This window comes from Phycodurus eques, chromosome 2, assembly GCF_024500275.1.
Source record: "Phycodurus eques isolate BA_2022a chromosome 2, UOR_Pequ_1.1, whole genome shotgun sequence".
In the NCBI taxonomy this organism is placed as follows: Eukaryota; Metazoa; Chordata; class Actinopteri; order Syngnathiformes; family Syngnathidae; genus Phycodurus; species Phycodurus eques.
Genome location: NC_084526.1, coordinates 20,813,952 through 20,827,615, shown reverse-complemented (window position 1 = coordinate 20,827,615; position 13,664 = coordinate 20,813,952). Strand labels below are relative to the sequence as shown.

The 13,664-nt window shown below is 44.1% G+C and overlaps 1 protein-coding gene across 1 annotated transcript; it reads left to right on the top strand.

The window, feature by feature from the left end:
* Window positions 1-3,111: 3,111 nt before the first annotated feature.
* si:ch1073-459b3.2 (growth arrest-specific protein 1) lies at window positions 3,112-6,813 on the top strand. Its single transcript, XM_061701967.1, has one exon. It carries the CDS (start codon window positions 3,468-3,470, stop codon window positions 4,224-4,226), a length of 759 nt encoding a protein of 252 aa, XP_061557951.1. The 5' UTR covers window positions 3,112-3,467; the 3' UTR covers window positions 4,227-6,813.
* The last annotated feature ends 6,851 nt before the right edge of the window (window positions 6,814-13,664 follow it).

Sequence of the window (13,664 nt, the reverse complement as noted above, 5' to 3'; positions counted from 1 at the left end):
AAGGTGAACCTTCGGCCCAGTCTGATGTTCTGAGCACTCTGGAGAAGGTTTTCGTCCTGGAGATCCCTGTACTTGGCTGCGTTCATCTTTTCTTCGATTGCAACCAGTCTCCCTGTCCCTGCAGCTGAAAAACACCCCCACACATGATGCTGCCACCACCATGCTTCACTGTTGGGACAGTATTGGACAGGTGATGAGCAGTGCCTGGTTTTCTCCACACATGCCGCTTAGAATTAAGGCCAACAATTTATATCTTGGTCTCAACAGACCAGAGAATCTTATTTCTCACCATCTTGGAGTCCTTCAGGTGTTTTTCTTTTCCCGCAAACTCCATGCGGGCTTTCATGTGTCTTGCACTAAGGAGAGGCTTCTGTCGGGCCACTCTGCCATAAAGTGTGTGTGTGTGTATATATATATATATATATATATATATATATACACACACACACACACACACAGTTCCCTCCAAATGTATTGGAACGGCAAGGTCAATTCCTTTGTTTTGGTTGTATCCTGAATACATTTGGGTTTCAGATCAAAAGATGGGTATGACACAAAAGTTCAGAATTCCGGCTTTTATTTCATGGCATTTACATCTAAATGTGCTAAACAACTCAGGACAGAGCACCTTTTGTTTAAACCCATCCCCTTTTCAAGTGAGCAAACTTATTGGAACATGTGACTGATGGGTATTTCGAGTTGCTCAGGTGTTGCCTTTTAAATTGATTGCTCAAACATTAGTTCGTGCTTGTTTTTGGCTTTGGGTTTCACCTGTGAAAACTGCATTTGTTGTTCAGCAAACTTGAAGACCAGAGATCTGTCTATGGGAGAAAAGCAAACCATTTTGAAGCTGAGAGAAGAGGGATTGTGCTCTTGCACAAACATTAGGCATAGCCATTCCAACAATTTGGAATGTCCTGAAAAAGAAAGAAACTAGTGGTGTACTTAGCAACAGATATCGAACAGGTCGGCCAAGGGTATCAACAGCAGTTCATGACAGAAACATTGTGAGCGCTGTGAAGAAACACCCAAAGACAACCGTCAATGACATCAACCTGTTTCCGGCTTTGGTCATGTGACATTCCGCCGGCGGAGTCTCTGTCCAAGACTGTTGATCTGTCTATTTGCACTCTTGAACCTGGCATCCATTTTGTGTAAACTGCCAGGCCGTCCCTGTCGCAGACACATGTGAAAATTCTGTCCCCCCCCTCCCAAAAAACAAAAAAACAATTAGCATGTGAATGGCAGTAAAGCCTGAGCTATTGCTAGTTTTCAAGTGCAGTGTGAAAGGGGAGAGCTGTAAATTATTTTGTTGCAGAAGGCCTTCTCTATTGACGGGCGCAGTCCTCCTCACAGAAGGACGGTGGGCCGACGCATGGCCAATCAGACACAATGGCGGGGAAACGGGCCAGAAAATACTATTCTACAAGGCTGAGGAATGTGTGACAGCAGTGGGAGAGAGAGTGAGAAGGATGGGGGTGACAATTAGAGAGATTCCCAAAGTGAAGAGCAATGAGGCAATGAGGCCATCATGAAGGTTTTGTCAGACAGTGAAAGAGAGGATTGTTTGATAGTTGTTTTCTCCTTGCTATGTTAAGAAGTAAAAATACTTTGTTACTGTCCTCAAATAAATTTTTCAGAAATTTTACTTTTGTAAGCGATTGACCAGATATTTTTAAAACGTGTGCTTTGTCTGCGTGAATGGACAGACAAAGGTTTATATAATAGTGTATGTGTTCAATTTATGGTTGGACAGACGTATGGCAAGGTTAAGTGTGTATGCAAAATATTTTATTTTATTTATTTTTTTACATATACTGTATGTAAAAGGATAGACACATTTACATATGTATGTGAATGGACAGACATGTGAGTGGATGAACAATAAATTTTTCATGTGGATATACGTGACTGGATAGACACGATTACACTGCATATTCGTGTGTGAATAGACAGACAGATGCTTACTTTATGTGCATACTGTATATGAATGGAGTTTAAATTGATTTAAAATGAATCAATAATGCAAATAATTATTCAATATTGAAATACATAGGCTATGTACAATTAAATAGCAATAAAAAATTAGTACCTTGAATATTTATCCAACTCATTAGATTGTGCAGGTCTATCTGTCCTGTCTGTGCAGATTTAAATGATGGTGCTGTCTCAATTTATTCAATTTTGACCTTTTAGTGTTCTTTTAACCCCTAAATGAAACTGTAACACCATTTTAAATCAGGCAACACCAACACATTTTTGTTTCATGAACAAGTGTAGAATTGGTGACGGCTTTAAATCTTTATTTCAGTGTAAAGAAATTATATTGTGTGATTTTAGCTCTGTTTTTTTTTTTTTTTTTTAAAGTAAAAGGTGACCTAAAGGTTGTTTTAATAATTTATAGACCTCTGAGACATTTTTCAGATCTGCTCTTAGTTATTTGTTCTGACTACAACTAACGTAACAGGAGACTTTAACATTCAGGTTGACAATAAGATGTAAAAATAATAAAATAAGAATCTATTTTTTTTTTTTTAAATAACGCTATCCTATACTGGACCTGGAACCTGCAGGTCTACAATCTGGAAGACCACGTGAACATGTTTTGTTTTTTATGTTGCGTATTACTTAAGTCACATGCACGCTTTACAATTGTTAATAACAGGATGTGTAGAATGTACAGTAGCTATGATATCAAAATTGTAAGATCTATTCCATGTTAAAAATATATATAAATAAATAACGTGGTTGGAGTTGTAGCTCCTTTTTTATATCCGGATTACTTGATCACACATGATCAACATTAATGCTACTGTCTATCAATGCTTAAAGTAAGTTGAAACAGCGTCCAAGCATATCATGGCTGGATCTGCTCTCACTGGAGTCATGAGAGTATTTGCGCACAGACCAGAACTGCTGGAGGACAGCTCAATGGCGACCAATCAGCTGCCAAGGAGAGACATTGTGTGTGTGAATCAGAGAGAGAGAAAGCGAGAGAGAGAGAGAGAGAGAGAGAGAGAGAGAGAGAGAGAGAGCGAGGGGGTGGGGGGGGGGGGTGCATGAAACAAAACTTCTTTCTTGGGGGAGGGGTGCTGCGAGGGTAGCTTGGCGGAGAGCGAAGAAGCGTAACAGCACAGACGGGAGAGAGCGCGAGAGACAAAGAAGAGTCGCACACAACGGAACAGTTTGGATACTTGTTGCACTTTTCTTTTTTCTTTTTTTTAAACGACAGGATGGACATTCATGCACTTGCGCGCGAATGGCCCGTGAACACACCACCGACGTAAGGTTTGGAAGGGGAGAATTTTTGCGGGAGCGCGTGTACTCATGTACTCTGCCGATGCACCCACGCAGTGGTGACTTCATGACGTGTTTTCGGGGACTCTGCAAGGTATTTTTGTCCTCTTTATAGCCTGGGAGGTTTGATAATGTGCTACAGGAGGAAGGGTTCAAGTTAACCCACAAGCATGAGATGTTGGTGCAGCGCCCTGGCACTGCTCCAGTGGGTGCTGGTGGCCTTGGATGCACAGATCATCTGCTGGCAGGCCATACTGCGCTGCCACGCCGAGCCTGAGTGTGACCTGGCTTACGGCCAGTACTTGGCTGCCTGCGAGGGAAACCTGCGGGGCACGAGGCGCCAGTGTCCCAGCCACTGCATCAACGCGCTGATCCGCCTCAACCACACCCGCAGCGGGCCGGACCTGGAGAGATGCGAGTGCGCCCAGGACATCGAATGCCTGGGGGCCAAGCACGCCATCGAGCCGTGTCTACCGCGCCCGTACCCGGACGACGGAGGCGGGGGGATCGGCTGCATGGAGGCCCGGCAACGTTGTGACGAGGACAGCCACTGCCACGCCTCCCTGGCCGCCTATCTGTCCTACTGCGGACAGCTCTTCAATGGACGCAAGTGCTCGGCCAAGTGCAAGGCCACTATCCAGCAGATGCTCTACATCCCTGATGGGGCCCTGCTCAACCGTTGCGTTTGCGACGGTGTGGAGAGGCCCTTCTGCGAAGTGGTCAAGGAGAACATGAGCAAGCTCTGTTCCATGGGGGACCACCACGGCGTCATCTCAGACCAGCCGGAAGTGGACGACGCTTACGAGGACGAGGACTATGACGCTAGACAGGAGAGGGACGACGTCTACAGCGACCGTTCTGCGGCTTCCCGGAAGTTGTCCACATTCGGGACGCTTCTGTTTCTCCCTCTGGGATATGTTTGGTTATAAAACAGTTGGATTTATTCCAGGATGCATCGGGAGAGACATCAGCTCCTGGACCTGCTCTAGGGGACCTTGAAGCCAAGTCAGCTGGATGAGGGGATGCTGGTTTTCGCCCTTGGCAACAGTTTGGATTATTCGAGATTGTCCTTAAAACTAAGGTTGTTTTATCCCTGGGCTTTGCTGTCTAAACTACAGTATTGGAAATTCCTTAAAACCAAGGTTGACTGGAAGGCAAATGGTTTTTTGGATTGAAAAAAATCCCAAAAACACATCCTCAAATGGATTGAGGATGTGTGACATCTCTATTGGCGGGTCCAACCGTCCTCTCCACCTTGATATGGTGTAGAAACCTAGAAAGCTTCAAGAACTGCCAGAGGACCTCTCGCTTGTTGAGGACATTGACTTCTTTACAGTACGGTGACATCTCAGTTGAAAGGGATCGTAACTGAAAAAAATGGCATAAGAACAGGACTTTAGTGCCTTTGCAGTCTGGCGATGTCTTGAAAGGACCAACCTTCCTCTCAAGCAGTATGCCGCAGAAACCTTAAAGAAAAACTCAAGTTTGTTGACTTCTGCATTGGAAGGAACAAGCCTCTTCGACACCAGCATATGGCACAGAAACACGGAAACCTTCAAGACCCGCCGTTTTGTACTTCTTCATGGTTTCAGAATTTGACCTATTTGCATTTGGGGGGTGGCGGCTCTGGGGCGGGGGGTCCAAACTTTCCCTACAACAATATGCTGCAAAAATCTTCAAAACCCCTTACTTTGTACTTCTCAATGGTCCATAAATGTTTGACTTCTACATTAGAAATACGTCTTCTACACCAGAATATACTGCAGAATCCTTCATGAAACACCACTTTTGACTTTAGGTCCCTGGTAGAGGAAATTTTACTTCTTCTCAGTCTGGTGGTGTCTCCATTAGGGGCCCAAACATTGCCTACAGCAGACTATCCCATAAAAATCTAGACACATTGAAGAACTGCAAACCAGACTTCAAACATTTGCATCTCAAGGACAGGAGACATACTTTTGAGAACAAAACTATTCAAATTTTGATTGGATTCTGGTTTAGGACTACATCTAGACTATGTGTCCAGCGTCTTCTCACAAGAGACTCATATTTCTTGTATTGTATTAGGGCTGGACACTTACCAGACTGGAACAACTTAAGAACTCCTCAACCAGCTCCCCATCATATGGACGTGGATTAATGGATCAGCGCCATCCAAACGCCTTTTTCCAACCAATGAAGATCACCGTGACCGGTATGGATTACAATGAATTTTGTGGATTGATTATGACCTTGAAGACTTGCAGAGCCATCACCTGGAACTCCTTGCCATGGTAAATCTGTCGGCTGACCTTCCTTACTCCTTTTTCCAGGCTAAAATAAGTCACCGGGCATCGTCTACTCGCGTGCGGCTCTCGTTTGTTTGCTCTTGGTGTCAATGCTACTTGGAGTGTCGCTTTATTAAGACCTTAAACAAACACTGGGGCTCTTCTAGTCCTGGTCTGTTTACTCTCCTACTTTTGTCGCGGTAACCACACTTCAAATATTTGCTGGGGACAGGATCAAGTACTTAAATGAACTGAAGCACCACACTCCCCACAACTTTTGTGCAGGAACTCCCCGGCCCCTTCCTCCCCTGCTCACCCTACCTTCACATTGTTTTACAGCGCTTTTCCTCTAAGAACCCCCCCCCCCCCCCCGCCCCCCAACCTTTCCTCCCCCTGACTTCACGCCTTTAAATGAAACCCCATTTTATAACTGCTAACTCTCGTATGTTTGCACTATGCAGGTTTGTTTCTTTACCTTTGTTGCCTCTGGCCTGAGCATTAGGTTAACCTGCACAGAAACAACACAGTAGATGTATCTGAATGCCGTATAAAAGTTATATCCATAAAGATAATGACAAATCGTCGTAGAGAACCACAATGTACCCCAAAAGGTATTCTCCCATTGTTCTAAGATATTATGTATGGATATGAACCTTGCAAGTTGTTCCAACATTGAATTTATGAGCAGGGGAAATGCCATAATATTGAAAAAAATGCCATAATGTTGAAAAAAAATGCCATTTTTGGCCCATGTGTATATAACAAAATGTGATGGGGAAAATCAGCCACATTTCTGTATCATATGCTAACATTACAGCTCATAATGAAATAGGTTCATTAGATGTGTGACTTTTTCATACATTATTCACATCCTGGAAGATGTGTGCTCTATGAACATATCTGTTGGATTATACAAGTCTCAATGTTAGACACTTGAATTTTGAATGCTTCAAGTAGACTTTTGATAACAGTATTTACTGGGAGTCCTATAGGATTCTACTGTACACGCCACAGCCATCTGATATAACAGCGTTTAGAGTTTGTTAACATGCAACATGCTGAAAAATGGTCAGATTGTAGGTAAAAATAGTCATGCATCCACTTGAAATTGTGCCACCATGAATTTTATGTTTCTTGAAAAGGACCTTTGATAAATGTTAAATTATGAAACCAGAATATGAAGAATAATATACATATTTGACAGTATTGTTTAATTATATGACGTGAAATAAAGAAGTGCAGCTCGGAAGCCATGATTGATATTGTCCCAACTGTGGAATTGTGTTTTTCGAATAAAATGTTTCAAAAGTGAGGTAAAACGTCCTTTCTAATGTATTTCCACATCAAGCACGGTCTGACATTTAAGGCATTATTAGGTCGGGATAAGTGAAACCTACAGTGAGAAACGTTAAGCATTTTCTAAAGGAAGTCTTGATACATTTTAAGCTCGTGTTATTTATTCAAAGCTGTTGACTCAAAGAGGTCTAATAAACTCGCCACTTACCAACATGCAAACATTTCCAGTCTTAAGAAGGTGTTAAATTGTAAAAGAGTCAACTTGGCACATTTAAGGTACTCCAGTGCAAAAATGTGGTGCTGCTCTCTGTAACTGTAAACAAATGCTATGTCATCATTACAAGTGTCCAAAATCACACTTTGATTTGCTGTGGCCGAAACTAACTTTGGCCGGTATTCTTTTGTATAAATGTTATGGTGGAACAAGGGTATTGTGATACAAAACAGGTCAGAAAAAGCACATTCAACCTCCTGAATGTCCATTGAACAAAAGAAGTTGAAACCCAGAAAAGCCTCCTCCCTCCCCCTTTTTGCTTTTTAGCCAGATTGTCTTGAGTCCAGCACTTTCGACCACTACCATGCATCTTAAATTCCTCCCAGACGACAGCCCCGCCCCCTTCCCAGTTTTCTGGGAGTAAAATCAAAATAAACACGAGCAGACCAGCTTCAGGGGTAAATGTGCGAGTTGAGTGTTGTGCGCGGGGGGAAAAAGGGGGCTCACAGCTTTGCCACAGCCCATTTTCTTAATTATCTGCATTCAGCACTTCTCCGAAACAACCTCCCTTTACCCTGCCATAACCCTCAATCCCGACCCCCGCGCTCTCTTTACCGGGCCAAAAAGGGGACCCTCATGGTTTAGGAGGCTCTTGTCTCTCAGCAATACAATGTTCCATTCATGATAACCATCCAGCCGCAGTGAACGACCGACCTGCTTTATCGTGTCGGTACAAGGGGCTTGGGTTGAGTCAAGCCTCGCCCTGAACCCCGCAGTCTATGCCCCCCCAAGTGTCACATCTGAAAAATTTGGCAAACAGACATAAATAAATTTTTTTTAAAACAAGCTGAGCAAGTAGCTCGGCCATGTCACTTTGTATAGAAAACATTAAGCACACACATGTGCACCAACTACTCACTTATTCCAATACTAGGCCTACTTGTCTCCAGTGCAAAAACTGGGCTTGAAAAATAACAAGAAAAAAAAGTAATGAACTTACTGACTTCAAGCAAATGGGATAGCATTTCTTTAAACAAGTAACTATAGCTCGCTATTTAGGATGAACATATTCATAACTATGAATAAAATCAACAAGTTATAATACCTTCCAAAGTTTTTTAAGGGGGAAAATATGCCTCAAGCAAAGTAAGAAGAAATACAGTATCTTGGCAGACCAAGAACAAGCATATGCCTTGATTTGAGATATTTAGTCTTGTTTAGATATTCGTTTTTGCAGTGTCCGTCGATGTGGGTTTACAATTTGTCGTACTGAAGTAACACCGTGTCGTAAATAACCAGCCCCCCAACATTCAAATTTTTTTCTGGAGAATATAAGTAAAAATATTGGACCAAACGCCTTGCTTCTTCTAAGGTGCAATGTGCTGAAAGCCGGCCGAGCTGACAACAAACAGTAGTGTCAAAGAAGATTCCAGTAGGTCTCCCCCAGGCAGTTGAGGTTCCTTGTGGGCGTGACATCGGGAAAAGCAGAGTGGTAACATTTTCTAAATGATGCAGAGAAAGGTCTGGATCGGTTCTCAGCTGGTAACGGCTACTCAATGTAAGATACAGTAAAAGCCCAACTTTTTTACTTTTATGAAGAGTTGTAGCCAAATACTCATTTAAATTTGCCGGAAACAACACTGGTGTCATTTAAAAAAATACAAAAACAACAGCGAACCACAGTGCTGTTGTAGTGTTTGTGCTTCTTAATGTTAATACACTAAACATATAACATGCATGTCTCTCTTCTTCCCAGTTTTTTTCTGATTTCCTTACTCTCCAATTGGTTAAGGTGCATTTCCATATACTGTTTGCTTTAACATTGGTTTTACAGATGAATGCCATTTTTTATTTTAACTCTCCCTATTTATCCGGACTTGGGAGTTTGGCTGGCTTAACTGCAACCACCCTTGCCCCACCAGCATGTCTAAAAACCACAAAAACAACAATGACACAAGTACGGTTGTAGAGTTTCTCGCATGCCTACAGTGAACACTCACACTCAGACAAAAGATTTCATTGTTCTGACAGAAAAACAACTATGGTGCCACTGTCAAAAACAACAATGTGGACCACAGGCCTGCCGATGCCATTTTCTTGCCAATGACCGCGCGACACTGAACGCTTGATACACAAACAACAACGGCGGACCACAAACATGAAACACACTAGTTCTCAATTTCCACCATTTTGACAGAAATAGCTTCCATCAATTTGTCCATTCTCTATCCCGCTTGTCCGCTTGCATTTTAGCTGTGTGCTTAGGGTGATTGTCTTGTTGGAAGGTGAACCTACGGACCAGTATGAGGTTCTGAAGACTCTGGAGAAGGTTTTCGTCCAGGATATCCCTTTACTTGGCCGCATTCATCTTTCCTTTGATTGCAACCAGTCGTCCTGTCCCTGCAGCTGAAAAACACCCCCACAGCATGATGCTGCCACCACCATGCTTCACTGTTGGCACTGTATTGGACAGGTGATGAGCAGTGCCTGGTTTTCTCCACACATGCCACTTAGAATTAAGGCCAACAATTTCTATCTTGGTCTCATCAGATCATAGAATCTTTTTTGTCACCATCTTGGAGACCATCAGGTGTTTTTTTTTTTTAGCAAACTCCATGCGGGCTTTCATGTCTTGCACTGACGAGACGCTTCCGCCGGGCCACTATGCCATAAAGCCCCGACTGGGGGAGGGCTGCAGTGATGGTTGACTTTGTAGAACTTTCTCCCATCTCTTCTTTACCTCTCTCACCAAGGCTCTTCTCCCCCGATTGCTCAGTTTGGTCGGACAGCCAGCTCGAGAAAGGGTTCTGATCGTCCCAAATGTCTTCCATTTCAGGATTATGGAGGCCACTGTGCTCTTAGGAACCTTAAGTGCAGCAGAAATGTTTTTGTAACCTTGGCCAGATCTGTGCCTTGCCATAATTCTGTCTCTGAGCTCTTCAGGCAGTTCCTTTGACCTCATGATTCTCATTTGCTCTGACATGCACTGTGAGCTGTAAGGTCTTATATAGACAGGTGTGTGGCTTTCCTAATCAAGTCCAATCAGGATAATCAAACACAGCTGGACTCCAATGAAGGTGTAAAACCATTTTAAGAATGACCAGAAATGGACAGCACCTGATTTAACGAAATGAGTGTCAAAGCAAAGGGTCTGACGACTTATGGCTGTGTGATATTTCAGTTTTTCTTTTTTAATAAATCAGCAAAAATTTCAACAATTAAATTTTTTTCTGTCAATATGGGTTGTTGTGTGTACATTAATGAGGAAAAAAAAGAACTTAAACGATTTTAACAAATGGCGGCAATATAACAACATTTAAGGGGGTCTGAAAACTTTCCATACCCACTGTATATAGACCTTTTCCAAAAAATTCAAATCCCTTGGTTTTAATCATGGCGGCACGGTGGTCGACTGGTTAGAGCGTCAGCCTCACAGTTCTGAGGACCCGGGTTCAATCCCTGGCCCCGCCTGTGTGGAGTTTGCATGTTCTCCCCGTGCCTGCGTGGGTTTTCTCCGGGCACTCCGGTTTCCTCCCACATCCCAAAAACATGCATTAATTGGAAACTCTAAATTGCCCGTAGGCATGACTGTGAGTGCGAATGGTTGTTTGTTCCTATATGCCCTGCGATTGGCTGGCAACCAGTTCAGGGTGTACCCCGCCTCCTGCCCGATGACAGCTGGGATAGGCTCCAGCACTGCCCGCGACCCTAGTGAGGAGAAGCGGCTCAGAAAATGGATGGATGGATGGTTTTAATCACTGCCTCGATGTGCCATTAAGGCAATCAACCTGTGGCATTGCCTGGGAGTTATGGCAGCCCAGATGTCCTTGATGCTTGCTGTCAGTTCTTGTTTGTTTTTGGGTCTGGTACACCTCATTTTCCACTTGATAATACCCCATAGATTCTCAATGGGGTTTAGATCCGGCGAGTTGGCCGGCCAGTCAAGCACTGTGATGGCATGAGCATCAAAGCAGGTTCTGGTGCTTCTAGCGGTAGGGGCAGGGGCCAGCTCCTGCTGGAAGATGAAATCTGCATCTCCATACAGATCCTCAGCAGAAGGAATCGTGAAGTCCTCTAAACATTCTGGCAGACTGCTGCGGTGACCTTGGATTTAAGAAAGCAGTTTACCAACACCTGTACTGGACACCAAATGCACCCCAAATCATGACTGACTGTGGATATTTCACACTGGACCTCAAGCAACTTGGGTTCTGTTCTTCACCAGTCTTCCTCCAAATTCTTGGACCTTTATTCCAGAATGAAAGGCACACAATACTTTAATCGGAAAAGAGGCCCTTGGAACACTGGGCAACAGTCCAGTCCTTCTTGTCCTTGGCCCAGTTGAGACACTTCCTACATTGGCTCAGGCTCAGAAGTGACTTGACCCGAAGAACCCATCAGTTGTAGCCCATCTCCTGGGTGCGTCTGAATGTGGTGGGTTTTGAAGCTGTGACTCCTGCCTCATTTCACTCTTTCTGGATCTCTGCTAGATTCTTGAATCTTCTCTGTTTGATAAGCCACTGAAGCCCACAGTCATCTCTTTTGCAGGTGCACCTTCTCCTGCCACATTTTTGTCCTTCCACTTGAGTTTCCATTGATATGCTTGGACACGAGCACTCTGTGAACAGCCAGCCTCCTTAGCTATGAACTTTTGTGGCTTACCCACCCTATGGAGTCTACAGTCTTACAGTCTCTCAGGACCTGAAGTGGGCACCAACATCAATTCCGTCCTCAAAAAGGCCCAGCAGAGGATGTACGTCCTGCGTTCTGAGAAAGCACGGCCTGCCACAGGAGCTGCTGAGGCAGTTCTACACAGCGGTCATCGAATCAGTCCCGTGTTCTTCCATCACAGTCTGGTTTGGTGCTGCTACAAAAAAGGACAAACTCCGACTGCAACGGACAATCAAAACTTCTGAAAGGATTGTCGGTACCCCCTACCAACCCTTGAGGACTTGCACGCTGTCAGAACTAAGACAAGAGTGTGCAAAATCCTCTCAGGCCCTCCACATACGAGTCACCGGCTCTTCCAGCTCCTTCCCTCAGGTCGGCGCTACCGATCAATGCAAACTAGAACTAGCAGACAGCTTCTTCCCTCTTGCAATCAACGTCTTAAACACCTAACTTACAATTCCATTACAACATGCTGGCAATCTTTTTGACTTGAGTTTGTTGTCACATTTCTGTGGGGGCAATTATACATTACTCGTGCACTCACTGTAGTAGTCTCACCACGCTGCACTTTGTTGTTGACCAATACTGGCCACTCATGCCAGAGTAGCATCTGCTCCATTTGCACACTGATTGAGAAGTATCCGCAACATTTGCACAATCAACATTGTCCCAGATTATCGCACTACTCGTTTGAAGTCTCTGCGCCCTTTGCAGAATGGTCATTGCACCGCACTATTGCAATATTAGTTTTTCGAACTGCTCTTAGTGCTAGAGGACTCTGGATCTTTTTGCACAATTGTCAAAAAAAAAAAAAAAAGATAACTAGCTCCCCTGTATTGCTCAGTGACTGTTTTTTTGTCAATGTCTTTGTCTTAAAGGTGTTCTCTGTCAATTGACTGTTGTCGTACTAGAGCGGCTCCAACTAACGGAGACAAATTCCTTGTGCGTTTTTTGGACATACTTGGCAAATAAAGATGATTCTGATGGTTCTGATGGAGGGTATCAATTATGGTCAGTCTGGCCAGTGGTCAAGTCTGCAGTCTTCCTCATATTGAACCCAACTGAGACAATTGAAACAAACTGAAGGAATTTAATGACACCTGTGCAGGTGCTTTGATTTCTTCAGCGTATCCTAATATTTTTAATGATATTCTATTTTTTGGAAAGGGTCTGTATATATATATATCCATCCATTTTCTGAGCCACTTCTCCTCACTCGGGTCGCGGGCGTGCTGGAGCCTATCCCAGCTATCATCGGGCAGGAGGCGGGGTACACCCTGAACTGGTTGCCAGGCAATCACAGGGCACATAAAAACAAACAACCATTCACACTCACATTCACACCTACGGGCAATTTAGAGTCTCTAATACATGCATGTTTTTGGGATGTGGGAGCCAATCCCAGCTATCATCGGGCAGGAGGCGGGGTACACCCTGAACTGGTTGCCAGCCAATCGCAGTGTAAATATCAGAATCAGAATCATCTTTATTTGGCAAGGATGTCAAAAACACACAAGGAATTTGTCTCCGGTAGCTGGAGCACGCGGCACGGTGACCGACTGGTTAGAGCGTCAGCCTCACAGTTCTGAGGACCCGGGTTCAATCCCCGGCCCCGCCTAGTGTGGACATGCATGAATTGGAGACTCTAAATTGCCCGTAGGTGTGAATGTGAGTGCGAATGGTTGTTTGTTTGTATGTGCCCTGCAATTCGCTGGCAATCAATTCAGGGTGTACCCCGCCTCCTGCCCGATGATAGCTGGGATAGCCTCCAGCACGCCCACGACCCTAGTGAGGAGAAGCGGCTCAGAAAATGGATGGATGGATAATTGGAGCACTCTAGTACGACATCAGAGAATTGACAGAGAACCCTTTTGCGACATAAAGACATTACAAAAAAAGTCACTGAGCAATAAAAGGTT